At 47.0% G+C, this 18,804-nt stretch overlaps 1 protein-coding gene across 1 annotated transcript in view; it reads left to right on the forward strand.

The window, feature by feature from the left end:
- The window catches only part of PPM1H (protein phosphatase, Mg2+/Mn2+ dependent 1H), a 296,864-nt gene that overhangs the window by 140,970 nt on the left and 137,090 nt on the right, over positions 1–18,804 (forward strand). The window contains exon 4 of the mRNA XM_062203311.1: positions 6,206–6,318. Coding sequence (XP_062059295.1) covers positions 6,206–6,318 — 113 coding nt within the window. The remainder of the gene's footprint in view (positions 1–6,205; positions 6,319–18,804) is intronic.

An 18,804-nucleotide genomic window follows, 5' to 3' on the forward strand; every position in this document is an offset into this window, starting at 1 on the left:
TGGTTCTCCGCACCATGTGGTTGGCCTCTTCCATGAGAACACCCAGCAAGCAGTTCATTGCTTCTCGTGGTGTTTGGTAGTGGCCACTTGGATGCCTTGCCAGGGATGGAGCCAGTTGACCACTGTTGTCCCACAGTAGTTATGAATACTGTCTCCTTTCACTCTCGGTGGCGTGCCTGTTTGGATAAGTCTTATGTTCACCTTGATCACAAAGAGATGCTCTTGGCTTTTCTTTCTTTCATCAAGGACTTCAGGGGAAAAAAAGAAAACTTTTCAGTTCATAGAGATCCTGCCATATTTAACCCCTGACGTGCTTGCTGCAGCACAGAACTTACACCATCTACTCTCAGATTCATAGCCTGTAAGATCATCAGCAGCAAATAGAAAAGACTTTTTCTTTCCTCTTCTCAATATTAGGGTTTTTAAAAAAAACATTTATTTTATTTGTTTATTTGAAAGGCAGAGAGAGAAAGATAAATGGATGATAGATCTGGGCCAGGTTGAAGCCAGGAGCCAAGAACTCCATCCAGGTCTTCCACATGGGTACGGAACCCCAGCTGTCATCCACTACTTTCCCAGGCACATTAGCAGGAAGCTGGATCAGAAGTGGAGCAGCCGGGGCTTGAACTGGTGTTCCGATACAGGATACCAGAGTCACAAGCAGCAGTTCAACCTGCAGCGCCACAGTACCAGCCCCTCAGTATTGAGTTTTGGAGTCATTATTCAGAATAACCTTTTGTGATTTGGGGTTTTTTTGTTTATTTTTAGTACCTAGCACTTAGCTGATTTCCTTATCCTGTGGACCTATCTGGCAGCTCCCCCTCAGGCCCAGCCTGGGAATTGTTTTTCCCCACACAATAGCAGGCAGCCACTTGCTAGCTTTCCTGTTTTAAGGTTTTTTTTTTGTTTTTTGTTTTTTTCTTCTTCTTCTTCAGTATTGCAGTGTTTGTGCCACTCTGAGCTTCTACAATAGGAAAATTTTTACATTAAATAAGAGTGCCACGCACGCATTTCAGCTCACTGGCTCTCTTCTCTGGCTTTCTCTTCCACTTTTAATCTTTAAAAGGGCCCAAGCCCAGCACCTAAGCTGCCTCTAATGATGTCCTGCAGCTCCACATCCTGAGGTCCAGGATGCCTCTTGCAGTCCCCTGAAGAGCAGGGCTGCTCCCACACTGGGGCCTGTGCTTTAGTTATAGTCATTCAGTAGTGTGTGTGTGTGTGTGTGTGAGAGAGAGAGAGAGAGAGAGTCCATCTGTGTCCCTCCCTCTCTGTCTCTCTCATGCTTTTCTCAATCACCAGAGTTTACTGAGCTTAGATCTTGCAATAGCATCCTTCCAGACCCCACAGAATATTGAAGTCAGGGATAAAACATACATCGCGGGACATTGGCATTTCAACATGATGTGACTATGGAGAAATGCAAGGTCTTGTTTATTTTGATGTCTTAACCCTGAAGGAGGTTGTGGAATGTTGAAATCTATCTGAAAGGGAGAACCAGTTAAAAATGATCAGAAACACCAAACCAGATTAAATAGTACTTATTTGGGGGAGGGGGTGGTACCATTTGAAGAATATAGACTCACAGAGGGGGGAGGAGTTGAACAACGGGAGTTGATCAAATACTAGGAGCTGCTTGGAGAGCACTGCTCTGTCTTTGATCCTCAGGTTGCCTGGCACAGCACGCGGCTTGTGGGCAAGGCGACCTCTGACCGCTGGTCTTTAATGCTCGCTGTGTGTGCTGTCAGCGGCAGGTTTGCCCCCACAGCTCCCTGTTACATGTCCTCTTGGATCTTCTGTCATAGTGAGAAGGCTGTACAGCCATTCCCTGCTGTGTCCACTGTGGCAAACAAACCGTGGCTTCCTAAAGGGTCTGAATCTCAGGAACTTCTTGACTGGCTTGAGCTCTGCTTCCCAACGATGGCTTGTAACAATTCCTGGATTTGCAGCTGCGTTCTGTCGCCTCCTACGTTTAGGTTGTTGCTTGGCCAAGGATGATAGATGTGAATCAGAAACGTCTTCACACCTCCCGCCTTCTCCATCGCTCACATCCTCTCCAGGAAAATGAACAGTCAGCATTTCAGACTCCATTCTGTTGCCAACATAGTTGAAGAAGGTCTTTGTGCTCCCTGGAGTAATGACCAATTCAGCGCTACTTAGCATTTTAGCCTATAACCTATAGATTTTGAATTCTGGATGTAGCCAGGAAGACCACAAACTTCTGTCCTAGTTTCTTTAGAGTGTGTGTATAGATTCCCTGCCGCAATGAAGGATGCTCTCGAAGTTTAATTATTAGGAAGGAAGAAATCTGATGATGTTTTAAATTATGTATGTGAGAGACAGATACGGAAATACATCACGTGTGTAACCACGAAAGTTTTCCTGTTACTGAGTGAATGATTCAGTACACCAGGCAGCTTGGCTTTGTTGGTAAAAATCACGTAAATGTGGACGATATGGTGATGGAAAGGGGGCAAATGAATGCAAGGCATACTCAATTCATAAATCCTGATGTTTCAAAAATTAGCATGTTCATGATAAATTGGGGAACTAGATGTCTGTATTTTAGTTAGGGTTGTGCTTTTGTCCGTTTTTTGTTAGAACAGGGAGGTCCTCCAGGAAGCAGTGAGCATGTTACTCCACTAGACAGCCAGCAGGTGGCAACGTGAGGCAGAACCATGCACTTTTTTTCTGCCTTGCCTGGCTGGCAGATGGCCTGCTTCTCAGAATAAACCAGGATCAGATCCGGAATACCAGCACCATGCAGAATCTTATTATTTGTGACTGACACTATTAGCGCTGTGCTCAGAACCACGTTTTAGCCTAGCTAGGGGGAGTTGCCACGTCCTATTGAAACTGCCCAGCACTCTCCCTGCTTCTGCTGTCTGATGCAGCCTTCCTCCTGCAACCTGAAATCGCTAGGAAACAAAGCATCACCCCAGAGTTGCGTCATACGGGACTTTCAACCCAAATTACAGCCATCCCGGGCAATGGCGCTTTTCTCCTAGCAATTTTTTCCTGCTGAATTAGTCTCGTTTCATACGTCTTTTCCTTCTCTGTTCCCACTCCTTGCAACAAAAACTGTGCAAGATAAAATCCCAGATCTTAAAAAATTGGATCTATTCCATGATTGAGAGCTAAGCCTAGCTTCAATGTACTGGTTAAGCAAACATGACACAGAATAACTTAGTACTAATAATTGAAAATTGCCTGGAAATGTCTTCAGGATTCTTGATTGAGCAGATAAATCAATTATCTTATTCATTGAATCTTTGGAGTCATTTTAAGTGATCCTTGTGGGCCATACTTGAAAGGAATGCATGTGCATACGCATGTGCTTTGCCAGTAAGTTAGTCTAGATTCATGTCCTGGAGTCCATCGACAACTGAAATGAGAAAAATACGCCAAGTCAGCCTTTGTTTAGCACAAAGCCATAGGCAGTTTCCCACCATGATTTCACTGCTGTGTAAAAAACCCAGAACTTGGTTGTTTTTTTTTTTTTTTTTACAAGTAATAGTTTTACATTTTTTACGTTTTTAACCAAGAGTGTAAAAAGCTAATGCAAATTTGAAAGATGGAGAGCTTGAGAAAAAAAGGCATAGTTAATTTAATGGTAAATATATCTCTATTGACTTCATTTATCATGTTTGATCTGATAGTAAAAGAACCACCCAGATGGTCCTTTCATGTTCCCTTCAGTATGAAGATTTTGTGAAACATCTTTGAGAGAGGAGTAGGTGGTGTGTGTAGGAAAAAATAAATGTGCTATTTTGGCTTCTAGGGACGAGGGGAGGGGACCAATTATTTTTAGAATATGTTCTTGTTGCACACAGTTTAAGAAGAAATAGAAGAGTGTGTTTTAATGTCAGTGAATCCTTCAGGGGGATGAAGTCTACAGAAACACATCTTTCAAATTCTTGTCACCGTAATCCCGGAGTGTACCCTTGTAATTAAAGTGTGCGTGTGCACGTGTGTCACCCCACACAGATGTGGAGGAGGGGCTTGTGAAAGCCAGCACATATGAGCAAAGTTGCTTGGATTAAAAATAGGCTTTCATCCACTCTTGATGAGAATGGGCTGCCAAGTTTAGTATTTCTTAGTCTGAGGGGAGCTACAGAGAAAATGAAATTGAAATGCTTAAAAGAAGAAGAAACAATGAAGTCAGGCGAAAAAAATAATTGAATCCACTGTTAATGGAATAGCAAGGGATTAAACGGGTAAGCTAACTGGAATGTTTTTCCCCAAAGACTAAAAACAGATATGAACTCAGAGCAGAACATCTTAGTGGGAACACTCTGTCTTGATTTTTCCCCCTTAAGGATTAAATAATTTTAATCAAATTTTCTTGTGACACAAACTGTGTAAACAGCGCACCTGCCTACAATGCAGAATGAACTCTGAGGAATACCTTGCCATAGGAAACTCTTCCCCCTTTTAGATTACACTAATGAGTTGCTTAAGTCTGTCAGACCTCATTCACATTCCATTCCTTACCTAGCATGGAAGCAGTCGGGTGCTCAAGAATTTTTAATAAAAATTGTCGCTCATTCAGACTTTAGTCGCTGAGATGATGGAATTGACAACTCACAACAGTACATTAAGAGAGCTAGTTCTACAGGCTTTAATGATGTTAGCAATCCAAGATGCCAAGCCGGCGCCGTGGCTCAACAGGCTAATCCTCCGCCTTGCGGCGCCAGCACACCGGGTTCTAGTCCTGGTCAGGGCGCCGGATTCTGTCCCGGTTGCCCCTCTTCCAGGCCAGCTCTCTGCTGTGGCCCGGGAAGGCAGTGGAGGATGGCCCAAGTCCTTGGGCCCTGCACCCACATGGGAGACCAGGAGAAGTACCTGGCTCCTGGCTTCGGATCAGCGCAGTGCGCCAGCCGCGGCGGCCATTGGAGGGAAGGTGAACCAACGGCAAAGGAAGACCTTTCTCTCTGTCTCTCTCTCTCACTGGCCTGTCAAAAAAAAAAAATCCAAGATGCCGCTGCTTCTTGACTGACCGTGAGTTTACATCCTGATAAGCCCATTCTAAGTGGAAAATATCTCCTACACCTGACCTACAGAACATGGCTTAGCAGCACTGTGCATGGGAGAGCATGGGTGTTCAGTGATTGCAGGGTTTACTGAGAGCTGTGGTGACCGCCACAACCCAGTATCATGAGAGTGTGTTGTACCATATGTCACTAGCCCCGGAAAAGAATAAAATTCAAAGTATAGACTTGCTTTGGCACCACTATAAAGTTGAACACTGTTAAATCCAGCCCATCCTAGGGGAGATCATCTGTATCCTCTCACAGTTGTCCTCAGGCTTGACTCTTCTGCAGCTTAAGAAAATATATTAAGACAGAGAAAGTTCCCATCATCTGCTGGGTTACTCCCCAGATGCTAACACTGGGAGCCAGGAACTCAATGCAGGTCTCCCACATGGGTGGCAGGGACCCAAGTACTTGACAGGAATGGTGGTCTGTTTTTCAGTCTCTTGGAGAGGCCTCAGAAGTTGGCAGGTGTTCCCAGAGGGTTTGGAGGGGGAGCCAGGTGGGAGTGCAGCCTCTGGCCAGGGCGTGTGGGCAGGCTGCCCCACCTCTCTGCATCTGAGCAGCAAGGTTACTGTAGAGGGTGTGAGACGCGGGGAGCACGTGGGCTGGTGTCGCGCGTGCCGCAGACACGATGCCTGCTGTAATGAATGAGCCACTGTTGTGAATTAGTGGCTGAGAGGAGAAAAGGCAAGTTGGAGTTAGGAAGCAGGCTCTTTGATCTGAAGTGGAGGGGTTGACGCCTGCCTGTGTGGCATCAAAGACACCTCTTATCTGGCTGTAAAATAAACTATTCAAACTTGGGAGGTGAGACATTGAACAGGTCCACATATTTGGCATTTCCAGCTCACTCGCTTGCTCACTCTCTCTCTTCCACGTGGAATCTCCTGAAGCTCCTCCAAAAATCTAACTGTCCCAGAACCTACAATAGCTATTGGATGTGATGTTATTCTCGTTTTTATCTGATTGCTGTGTCTCTGGCCTGCAGATGGGCTGGTGTGTGGCAGTTTTCCACCAGGGTCCTCTGCAGGTGGTAGAAAAGCCAACACAAGGGACAAATATAAGAACTTCTTGTCCCTGGTAGAAGCACATCCGAACTCAGGACTAGGAGGGGGAGGAAAGCCTTTGACCCCAGCTCGTGCACAGTCCAGCACTAACTTTGTTTTCTTCTGCAGGACCTACAAATAGAACGAGAGAGAAGCTGCTACAACATCTCTGGTGGCTGCACAGCCCTCATTGTGCTTTGCCTCCTGGGAAAGCTGTATGTGGCAAATGCTGGGGACAGCAGGTAAGCCAAGTAACTAATTCTTCCAAATTTCTCATGCCTCGTGACACTGTTTGTCTTGGAAAATTAAAAGACTGGAAATGAAATAACTCAGCTTGGGACTGGGTAATGAGAATCATAAGCCTTCCACTTCCTGATCATGTGTGTTAAAGGACAGTCAGGTTGGTATGAAAGGAAAAGGCGATCCTTTGCCTGCCTGTAGTAGCAGTCCTGCTCAGCCATGCCTGTGGTTCATCACAGCAAGCACCCTTCAGATGTGTTTTGGCTTCAGAAACTGTTTTCCCATGGAAACTTAGCAGACAATGCTGAGAGGAAAGGAAAGGGATTGGAGTGAAGTGGATGGTAGGGGGAGGGAACGTGGGAGCCCCTCCCCCAGTGGGTTCCACTTCCACGCAGTGGCTTTGCACTGTCCCCTGCTAGCAGCCCGGAGGCTTTGCCTGCTGTACACACACCCTTGTGGAGGCTGCAGTTGCATCTCTTCCTGATTCAGCTGAAGGGAATTTTGGCCAAGAGAGCATGGTTAACTCTCAATTTATCCAACATTAGCAGTGAATAAAATAAGCGTGTTTTGCATTTCTTTTAAATAACTGGTGCTTTTTCACTTTCAGTGTGAGGAATTTTTAATCGCAGATATTATGAAAAATATTCTAATATTTTTCTAATATGTCTAATTTTCTAATATTACATCTTGACCTCTTTTGTAATAAAATATGTGGCTGTATAGCTGGTCCTTTAAAAAAAGATTATTTTAAATGCAGAACAACAGAGAGAGAGGAGCAAGGAGAGAGAAATCTATCCATTGGTTCACTCCCCAGTTGGCCACAACAGCCAGAGCTGGACCAGGCTGAAGCCAGAAGCCAGGATCTGCATCCATGTGGCAGGGACCCAAGAACTTGGGCCATCTTCCACTGCTTTCCCAGGCACATTAGCAGGGAACTATAGCAGAAGCTGAGCAGCTAGGTCTCCAACCAGCACTCTGATATGGATATGGGCACCGCAAGTAGCAGCTTAACCTGCTGCACCCAAACTCATGTCACTCACTGGGACCTTTTCTTAAAGACTGGCTCCTTATTCTGTAAATAACGGGTCCTGGGCTCTAAGCACCAACAGGTCCTCCACATTCTCGGAGGATGAAGGATTTTCCTATGAAGGTTATGTTCCAATGATTCTCTCGTTCTTCCAGGTCCCGTACCTCTTGTCAGCATCCCCACTCACTCTGGCCCTCCTGGAGGACCGGGTCCTGCAAGGCAGTCCCACCTCTCCTGACTGCACCTGCGCTTACAGAGCAGGAGACCTGGGCCTAGGGAGCTCTCCCTTCCTCCTCGTAAGGCAGTCTTTCCCCACCTTTCCCGCTGAATATCTCAGGGAACAAGGCAGGCCAGCTGCTAGGATAGCAATCTGGGGAAGGGGGTTGAAGATTGGTGTTTTTAATGGCCAGTTTATTTTAAAAGTATGAGATAGAACTTCAGAATGTTTGTGGAAAATGGAATTAAAAGAGTTTGGGTATAAAAAATTTTTGAAATGCATGCATTTTCTTTTATAATAACCATTTTCCATGAACTTTTTGAAGGAGCCTCATGTTTGGATGTCCTGTTTTACTGTATAAGAGCTCTGGACTTTAAAAAATGTCTGTGTGTGTGTGTTTGAGATGCAGATAGAGTTCCCATCCACTGTCTCGCTCTCCAAATGCCCACAACAGCCAGGGCTGGGAACACAGAGTCTGAGTCTCCCACGTGGGTGGCAGGGACCCAGGTACTTGAGCTGTCGCCTCTGCCTTCCCAGGGTGTGCATTAGCAGGAAGCTGTATTAGAGAGCAAAGCCAGGCCGAGGCCCAGGCGCCCCAGATAGCTCTAGTGTTGATGTGAAATTTTGCCGGGTAACTGGAAGTATGTGCAGATGCTCTGTTTATCCCGCAGCTTCTGTTCCCCAGTGTCCAGGCAGCGTTGTGATGGGAGACAGACTACCTCGGGTGGGGCCTCTGGGAGTGAAGGAGTGAAAGGGATCCAGCCAGGAATGCTGAGGTTCCTGGGGAAGGCCTAGGCCTCCCCGGGGCATGCAGGGATCAGGGCAGGAGATGCTACAGCTGGGCAGCAGCTAAGGGAGTGAAAGGAGGAGATTCCTGGACTTGACTTTTTGTCCCCCCCATCACCTGCCTGGGCTTTCTGCTGGAAGCCAGCCGGGCAGAGGCCCATCTGTACCCCCAGAAAAGCATCCAGCCCATCCGCTGCACCTTTGCTCCCTGCCTGCTCCTGGGGTTGAGCAGTTTTAAGACAAGAATCCTGGCCGGCGCCGTGGCTTAACAGGCTAATCCTCTACCTTGCGGTGCTGGCACACCGGGTTCTAGTCCCAGTTGGGGTGCCGGATTCTATCCCGGTTGCCCCTCTTCCAGGCCAGCTCTCTGCTATGGCCCGGGAAGGCAGTGGAGGATGGCCCAAGTCCTTGGGCCCTGCACCTGCATGGAAGACCGGGAGAAGCCCCTGGCTCCTGGCTTCGGATCAGCATGATGCGCTGGCCGCAGTGGCCATTGGAGGGTGAACCAACGGCAAAAAGGAAGACCTTTCTCTCTGTCTCTCTCTCACTATCCACTCTGCCTGTCAAAAAAAAAAAAAAAAAAAAGACAAGAATCCTCAGTCCTTGAGGCTTTTAAAAACACACACTGAGGGGCCCACTTCTGATCTTGAACTTCACAGGAGATGGGCCCCTATGGAGGTGATTGCTTTCTAAAGTAAGACCAAGTTGGTGGTTCAGCTCCAGTGCCGACACTCACCTTTTGCCTTTGTGTCTGGTGCTGTGGCCTTTACAGCAAGTTTGCATTCCTAGCCCATTGAATGACTGAGTGCCTGCCCCCTTGGAGACGGACTCACTCGCCACTCCCAAGGGAAGCACCTGTCACTGGATGTCCTCAGCCTCAGAAGTCAGCTCAACTGCTGTGCCCAGAATATCTTTGCGTTAGGTTGCCCTTCTTCTACCTTAACCTCTCCCTAAATGCCTTTTCCTCACTTTTTGAAAATTGTTTTGTAATTTATTTAATTTAACAGAGTGTGTGTGAGTGAGCACTCCCTTCCTCCCACCTGCTGGTTTACTCACCAAATTCCCACAGCATCCTGGGCCAGGCAGACCAAAGCCAAGACCTGGGAACTCAGTCTGGGTCTCCCAGCTGAGCGAGCCATCACCTGCGGCCTCCCATTGTTTGCATTGGCAGGAAGCTGGTATGGGGAGTCAGAGCCAGGTCTCGAACCCAGGTACTCTGACGTGGGGCACAGACATCCTAATCTGTCTCTAAACAGCTACGTCAAACATCTACTCCTTTTCTCATTTTTAAACAGTTTCCTTCAAAGCTCTGAGCTCCTTCCTGGCCAGGGCTTCTAATCCTGCTTCCCAGCATGTCTGCTCCCTGACCAGGGACCTGCCTGTCCCAGGTGTTCATCTTCTGGGCTCTTGCCCATTTTTTTCTCTGTGGCTGCCAATTTCCAGGGCAGACCTCACTGCCCTGATCTGTGAAGACGGTGGGTTTGGACCAGATCATCTTTAACATTTCTGGTGTCTTGAAGGCCATCCAGGGAGGAGTGACACTTCGGAAACTAAAGTGGTGTCCTAAAGATTGAGCTTCAGAGCACGCATGTCTTAGTCAGTCTTTGACGTTATATCTGAGGGTCCTGTACTTCTAAGTGTCCATAAAATATCTTTTACATGTTATTTCCAATATTTTGAAAAGTCTGACTGGTACTTTTATCTTGAATAAATTAGGAAGCACCCAAAATGTAACAATCCCATAGTCAAACATTACCTCTAAAATCAAGTAAGCTTAATTACATTTTGAAGTGTTCGGACCCCAGTGCCCAGATGTGAACTTCGAGCTGATTGGTTGAGTTTGCTGTTTACACATGGGACACAGTTCACATAGAAACCAGAGACCAGGCAGGCGTGGTGGTGTGGCAGGTTGAGGTGCCTCCTAGGACGCCTGTGTCCCGTATCCGCGAGCTTGGTTTGAGTCACAGCTGCTCTGCACTTCCAGTCCAGCTTCCTGCTAATGCACCTGGGAGGCAGTGGATAATGGCCCGAAAACTTGAGTTTCTGCCAGCCTTGAGGGAGATCCAGATGGAGTTCCTGGCTCCTGGATTTAGCCCTGCCTACCCTCCCTCAGCTGTTGTAGTCATTTGGGGTGAGAACAGTAGATGGAAGATCAGTGTCTCTGCCTCCCTCTCTGTCACTCTGCCTTTCAAATAATTAAACAAAACAAACAAACAAAAAAACCCACTAAGGCCAGTATGAATCAACAATTACACTATCCCAAGAGTCACTTATAGGACACATACCCATTACAGTGCTATTTGGGGCTCTTTATAACTGGTAGATTCTTACATAGAATTATTGCCCAGCTTGTTTGCTGTCTATAAAGGTATTTGGGTTCAGTTCTTCCCAAGAAATAACCACTAAGTGAACTTTGTTCATACCTATAGAAGTCCCTAGATCATTATCACTTAGGGACAAGCAGTGAGGAGTCAGAGGACTCGGTTTCAAGCACTGATTAGAGCTGACCGACTCTGGCAGTAGAGGCCTGGTTGAGTGCTCGTTTTTCTTCTGTACTGCTAGACGTTAGCTGGTGTTTGTTTAAATCTTGATAGTTTTAAGAGTGAAGATGACTGTGTGTTGCATGTGCATTATCTGAAAGCTTTGCTTTGCTTTGACTTGGAAGCTCCATTGTCCTGGGTCTGTTGTCTAAGCCATGCAGCTGTGTATGGTCGGATTTCCCATCAGGCCTATGTGTGCATAGGGGTGGGGGAAGGTTGTCTTCAGGAAAAGCTGCCTGATGCTGTTTGTGGCTTATGGGTTTTTGAGTCAGTGGCTGTCCTCCACGTGGAATGGTCCACACAGATGCAGGCAACCAACCCACGGTGGCCTGGTCCACAGCTGGGGACAGACCTGCCCTTCTCTGCTCCACTGAGCTAACCTGCTGTAGAGACACATGCAGTAACCGCTCAATGCATGCCAGTTGTTTTATTGTTCCCAGGCGAAGGCAGCCAACCCAACACCTAGAATCATGAGCACTAGGCAAGAAGCAGATGGTGGGCGGATTTTTCACTTCAAGCAAAAATGAACCAGTAGCATGCAAATGACATGCAAAACAATATGCAAATATCACCCCTAGTATCTGAGTCATTAGCTCCTTAGGGCCAAGAGTGAGTCCTTGGTTAAGGAAAGTGCTTGACTGGATTTTAGAAGACAGTTTCAGTTTATTTCTAGAGAACTAAGGCACTGAGAAAGCCAAGCCATCACCACTTATTTCAAACAGAATCTAAAGGTTTATCAGCTTAAATTAGTAGAGAACCCATATAGGTGAAAGAAAACTCTTTAAGATTTGTTAAATTCTTAATTCCAGTCTTGGCAAGACTTAACAACAGCAGCTGCAATAAGACAGCTAAGAAGTGCTAGGCACAAGGAGAAGTCTTCAAAATGTTTATGTAAAATACATATTATGAAAAAACTATGCACAAATTTCAAACAAAAATTTGCACCAAAATAACCTTACCTCTCAAATCCATTTTCTATAAACTTTTGGAAGTACCCTCATAGTAAATACTGTTACATTAAAAACAGGCTCGTATTCAGTTCTCTGAGTAACCTAGTGAGAAGTAGGCATGGTTAATATCAGACAGATATAATTTGTGAAAATAAGTGGAGCCACAGGGAGGTAAAGCAGTTTGCCCAGGACCCCAGAGCTGCCATGGAGCCAGAGTGGGAGGCACCCCACAGAGTCAGCAGTCTCTGCACTGTGCCCTGTGGTTCCCGCGCGAGCTCCATACAACTCCCAGGGGCTTTTCTTTTTCTCACTTTAACATCTGTGCATCAAGAACTCCCAGTTAACATTTTTCCCTTCCTCTATGTGTGTAAAACAAGCTGCACAGCCTATCATCAATGGCCTCTTAGATTTCGCCTAGAATGGGTTCTGGGGCACATAGGTGAGTGGATGGCTACATTTAGAGGCTGTGTTATTTTAGTTTCTCATTTATTTGTTAAGCAGAGAGATGGGGATGGGGTTGGGGTGGGGGTGGAGATGTCCCATCTGCTGGTTCCCTTCCCCAAATGCCAGACCAGACCAAAGTCAGGAGTCAGGAATTCAATCCAGGTCTCTCACTGAGTGGCAGGAACTCAGCCACTTGAGCCATCACCTGCTGCTTCCCGGGGTGCACATTAGCAAGAAGCTAGAATCAAGAGTGGAGCCAGAATTTGAAGAGTGGAGCCAGGCCCTCTGATATGGGATGCAGGTGTCCCCAGCAGTGTCTTTACCTCTGCAAAACACCCATCCTTGCAGACTATTTCAGATGCAGGTACTACTCAAGCACGTGAGTGTGGTGTGGTCCAGTTCAGTCATTTGTAACATAGAAAAAGATACTTTCTGGAAATGATGGCTGCTGACTCCTCCCAAAGCCACCAGAGGCCTGAGACCATTTCCGATGCTGTTTCTTGGTTTGATGGTAATCTGTTGAAAGTACCATGAGTAGTTTTGGGATCTTCTAGATGACTGTCCTGCGGATGATTACTGCCACAAATTCAGACCTCCATTTGGCTGTGTTTATGATTTCTTTGGAAACAAGTGTCTCAAGACTCTGGGGAACAGAGGGTCATCCTCCTGAGCTTGAAGGTCTTCCTGGGAGAAGGTGAGGAAGAGTGAGCATGTTCACTGATTCTCTGTTCAATAGGAACGAATGGGTGTGTTCCTGCATCGTTTGTAAATGAAGCCAGGAAGTCCAGCCGAGATGGTTTGCTTTTATTTCACTTTCACTTTTAGTTTTCCAGAGCTACTCATTTAAGTTAAAGCTTTCTGTGTTAGTTCAGAGGTGAATTCCTTTGGCAAGTCTGAATTTTCTTGAGGATAAGAGTTAGGTGTTAAACAAGACTTACATTTCCAAATTCAAAACCAATTACACATCTGTGGTGTCTCCTCTCTCAGGCTTCTTCCTTTTGCTAGGGAAAGATAATGAAACGTTATATAACCGCCTGCCACCCAAGGGAACAGAAGGAACTATTCATCCCTTTTATGTCCAAGGATTTCACCAATGGCCAGAACAGAACCTTCCAGAAGCTCCTTGTTGCTAATAAGAAGCCATCCCTGCACACCTGCCAGCATGCTGCTGCCTGCTAGTAGCCTTCCTCTGAGTTCAGCAATACACGTGATTGTCCTCCACTGACTCCATTAAATTCACTACGCCTCTCACTTTCTTGGACACAGATTGAAAAAGTGGCTCTAATTGGCCAGCATTTTCCACTGCAGAACTTAAGTTGTTTGTGGCCTTTTTCTGCATGACCATCCCCCACTACCCCCACCACTGCTTTGTTTTAGTATATGTTTTCCATAATCCCTTAGCTGCACCCATCACCTGCAGGAGAAGTTAGCAGAGAGAAAATAACACTATCAAAAGGTTGCAGATACGTTCAGAGATGCAAAGACCAAGTAATGGCTCGGACAATCTGCTTTTCCTGTCAAGCCGCTCACTGCCTACACAGATGCCGAAAGGCTCTTCTCTGTGAACTTCTGTGTCTCCTCCCTAACATCCCTTGCGCTAAACCAGTGGGTCTCAAAGTGTAGTCCCAATCCAGCAGTTGCATCACCCAAGCACTCATTAAAAGAGTAAACTTTGTGGCTGCAAGCTAGACTTACTGGGTCAGAAATCCAGGAGGGGGCCCAGCAGTCTGTGTTGTAGCACAGGATTCTGATGCATCCTCTAGGTGGAGGATCACTGCACTAAGTCTGTGCCAGCGAAGGATTAATGCATCCTCAGGTCAAACAGGAGAGCAGTCCCCAGCTGAGGGCTGCACCCAGGGCTAGCTGCTCTAGCCCGCATTCCCCATTGGTGCTGTGTGCTGCTGCTCGCTGAGGTGGAGGTGGCCCTCCACACTTTTCCAGTGGCTGCACATTTATTTCTGCAGCTTGGTGCACTGGAACATGGACCCCATTCCTCTGGAAAGTGGGAGGTGGGGTGAGAATTTGTTCCGTGATCCAGCTCCCTATCTCAACGTCCACGTCCTGCTGTGGAGTTCTGAGGGTTCCTCCCGCCCTGCACCAGACCATAATTCTCTCATCTGGAACGTGTCAGACGTGTCCTTGTGTGCACTTGGGGTCTCATATTGCTGGGGCCCTGGGAAAGGAGCCCTGGTTTCTCCATCCCGACCAAGTTATGCTTTTAACAACTTCCCTTTCCTGTTAGCCCGCTGAGAGGCTGAGCTGGAAAATCTCGTGGCGTTTGAAGAAATGGAATATTTGCACTTAGAAATGCTGGTGTGCAATTACTGTGGTCAAGGTAGTGACCTTGTCTGTCCCTGGCTGCTGGGATTCGATAGAACAGCAGATCAGTGTCAGGAGGGAACTTTCCAGTGGAAAACCCCAGGGCTCGATCTTTATCCCGCGCCAAGTTCAGACTTTTCAGAACCTGGTTGTCTAATTTGCAGATGATGTGAAAGCGAGCAAGATGGACCAGCAAGATTCAGAACGCCCCCTAGCACCTGGGAAGATGGAGCTAGACCTAAGCAGATGAAACTTAAACCAAGGGAAAGGACTCTCTGAATCTTAGGTGTGAGAATGATCCTAAGTAGAAAAACCTAGCAGAATGAGGGAAACAGAGTTTATCACCTCACTTTTTTTTTTAAACATTTATTTCTTTGAGAGGCAGCGTTACGGGGCGGGGGGGGGGGGGGGGAGAGGGAGGGAGAGAGAGGTCTCCCACCCACTCATTCACTTCCCAGATGGCTGCATGGCTGGAGCTGGGCTGATTGGAAGCAAGGAGCCAGGAGCTTCTTCTGGGTCTCCCATGTGAGTGCAGGGGCCCGAGGACTTGGGCCATCTTCCACAGCTTTCCCAGGCCACTGGCAGGGAGCTGGATAGGAAATGGAGCAGCTGGGACCTGAACTTAACCCCATCTGGGATGCCTGTGCCACAGGCAGAGGCTTAACATACTTTGCCATAACTCTGGCCCCTGACATTTTTTTGAAAAGTGTGTTTAGTAGGCAGTAGCTTACTCTGGTCAGTAATGGGGTATAGACCCCAGAACCGAATGTTATCATAGGCTGCAGTGCTGGAGATGTGAGGCAGGTGGTAGCCAGTGTTTTTTATTGGCTGGTTTGGTGTCGAGCTCTGTTTGCATGTACATGAATAACCTCACACCAGTACTATCATCAGTCTCACTTTACCCGTGAAGCTCCTCTTGAGGTGACACAATTCAGCATGTGTGTGCATGGACAGGAAACTTCAAGGGAGAGACTGGCAGAGTGGAGACATTTAGAACCACGTTTGAAGGGATAAGGAAAGCTCCAAGGAGCTAGAGTTTGCTCAGCCACGTGAAACGATGACTTCTGTTGATACCGAACAGATATTTGGGAGTTTGTGAGGGGTTGGGGGAGAGGTCATATCCCTCGGCCTGGGATGGAGCTGGCAGCCACAGAGAGGCAGAGTTGTGGTTAAGAGCAGGGACCCTAGTCTCAGACTGCCTGGGTTGAATCCTGGCTCTGCTACTTCATTTTTTTTGTAATGCTTATTTGCTCATTTTTGTGTGTTTAAAAGTCTGTGATGGCCAGCGCCATGGCTCAATAGGCTAATCCTCCGCCTGCGGCGCCTGCACCCCAGGTTCTAGTCCTGGTTGGGGCACCAGATTCTGTCCCGGTTGCTCCTCTTCCAGTCCAGCTCTCTGCTGTGGCCCGGGAAGGCAGTGGAGGATGGCCCAAGTCCTTGGGCCCTGCACCCACATGGGAGACCAGGAGAAGCACCTGGCTCCTGGCTTCGGATCAGCACAGTGCGCCGGCCGTGGTGGCCATTGCGGGGTGAACCAACGGAAAAGGAAGACCTTTCTCTCTCACTATCCACTCTGCCTGTCAAAAAAAAAAATAATAAAATAAGTCTGTGTTGGAGATCAAAAGATAGAGATCTTCCATCTGCTGGTTCACTGCCCAAATTCCCACAACACCCAGGACTGGACCAAACTGAAGCCAGGAGCCCAGAGCTAAATCCAGGTCTTTCATGAAGGTGAAGGTGGCAGGGACCCCCTGGAACCATCCCTTCTCCCTCTTGGGCTGTGCATCATCAGCGGGAAACTAGAATAGAGAACAGAGCCAGGACACAAACCCAGACACTCCAGTATGGGACTGGGTGTTCTAATCAGCAGCTTGGTCACAGTGCCACAGTGCCTGCCCCATCTACTGCGTCAGTTCTGTACGACCCTGGGCCAGTCTCAGACTTCCAGTGCAAATTTGTCCCTTGCAAGTGGAGGGGATTAGAGTACTTCATTCCCAGCTCAGGACGAGGTGAGCGGATGTGTGGAAAGCCCGTAGCCTGGGCCAGGCTCATGGAAACTGCCCAGTAAGGTTGACTACTCTCAGTGTTGTATCCATCAGCAGAGCTCCCAAGAGATGGGGCAAAGCTGCCAAGGGGAGTAGCAGGGCTTGACCATAATGAAAATTTGTGTCCATCAACTGTGCTACTACCAGCAAGAATGTTGCAGCAACTAATTGGATTTTTTTGAGATCTCCATCAAGCACTGTGTTTCTCTAACTTTGAAGATCTTGAAAAACTATCACGACTATTTTTGTTTTTGCTTCTTTCTTATAAGAGTTTAATGATCTCAAGATTTGTGTAAGGAAAGGGAACAGGTGTCTCTGCTGTGTTACAGTCTATCAGGCAGGCTAGGTGGCGAAACATCAGCCCCCCCAAGTTCACTGGCCTAGAAAGAGATGATGCCTTTGTCCCCTGCCAGCAGCTCAGGGGCCTGGGCTGAGGGAAACTGTCATTTTAAACATATGGCTTCCTAGAGCTGGGACATCTCCATCCAGTGGGAGGGAAGGGGACAAGAATATGGCGAAGCACTCAAGGGTTTTGTGGACCAGCCTTGGCAGAGGTACATATTACCTGTGCGTGCATCCCATTACCTAGATTCCAACTAGCAAGGAAGAGGGCCTGGAAATGTAGTCCAAGTGGTATACCCAGGCCTAAGGAATTGATTTGGTGGACAGTTAGCAGTCTGGGCCAACTGCTAGTATAGAAAATGGAATTCATGTTAGTTTTAGTCTTCATTTAATTTTGAGACATTTTTGGATTGTTCTAATGAAACTGCAATTCAGATGTTACTCTTGCTTCTTAAAGCCAAAAAAAAAAAAAAAAAAAAAACAGTGGCTTCCTTTGTTACTTTAGTTTTCTATTGTAAGCTTTAGAATAGGCACAGTAGGTTCAACTTCAACTGTCAAAGATGGCGAAGAAAGGGTTGACCATGATCCACTTTTGCCTTGGAAAGAGTACATATGGGTCCTGAAAAAGCTTACAAGTGAACAGCATACTAAGTGTGTGTGTCTAGAAATTCTTCACAGCAAGCCACACTCAGTTCATGCAGCAGAAGAAAGGTTACACTAACCAGGTAGGGGAGGACCAGACTGGTGTTTTAACAGTTTCCCTCCTTTTGAGATTATTTTTAAGTTGCCATAACTGTAGAGATCTTTAAATGATATGCTAGTTGGCTTTAATAGTTTAATTTCTTATCTGCCCTCAAACTGCAGTTCTTCTGTATGATTTTAATTTCCTGCCTTTGATGTCATCCCTAATAGAGTTGACATATGAGTGGATCATTTGTAAATATGCCTGAATGCATCTTGAGTTTACTTATGTTAAACTTGATAGTTCTTCGTACATTTATTCTATATAGTCAGAGCCCCAGTGTGAAGCTGTAAGCTGAGCAAACTGTGATGGTACGAGCAGGATTCAGCGGACGTTTCTTTGCTTTCTGTGAACAACGTATCTGCCGGGACCTGGGCTAGGGAGCCTACTGTGAATGAGGCAGACAAGGCCCTGTCTTTGTGTGCTTACGGTCAGCATTCCAGTGCAGGGTGATGGGCCAACACAGGTATTTCAGGAGACAACCGAGGCCCTGGGCCTTACTAAGTACAGGCTGCCTTGGGATGAACCCCTGTGAGATCGTGTCCTTTGGCCTTGGGAACAATGGTAAAGGTTCACTACATCAACAGAATTGCTTCACAGGTCAAGATCCATTGCAGCAGCGTTCTATGGGCTGACCCTTTGCTTAAGTATTCCCCAGTGTCATTGTGGTTATGAATTCTGCTTGAAAGTTTAGTTGGTGCTTGGGGTCATTCTGTGGAACAGATATGTTTGGTGGAACAAAAACATTTCTTGAAAAATGTAGCCCTCATTGAGCCGTTAACAACAGGAAATGGTCCATGGAGGTCTTGTTTCATGATAATGTGTTGATAGTGACCAAGCAGTTCTTCTTCATTTTTTTTTAAAGATCTTTTTATTACTTGAAAGGCAGAGCCACAGACAGAGAGAGAGAGAGGTCTTCCATCTGCTGGTTCATTCCCCAAACAGCCACAACAGCCAGAGCTGTGCCGGATCCGAAGCCAGGAGCCAGGAGCTTCCTCCAGGTCTCCCATGTGGGTACAGGGACCCAAGGACCTGGGCCATTCTCCACTTCCTTCCCAGGCCACAGTAGAGAGCTG

The sequence above is a fragment of the Lepus europaeus genome, chromosome 10 (assembly GCF_033115175.1).
Source record: "Lepus europaeus isolate LE1 chromosome 10, mLepTim1.pri, whole genome shotgun sequence".
NCBI lineage: Eukaryota > Metazoa > Chordata > Mammalia > Lagomorpha > Leporidae > Lepus > Lepus europaeus.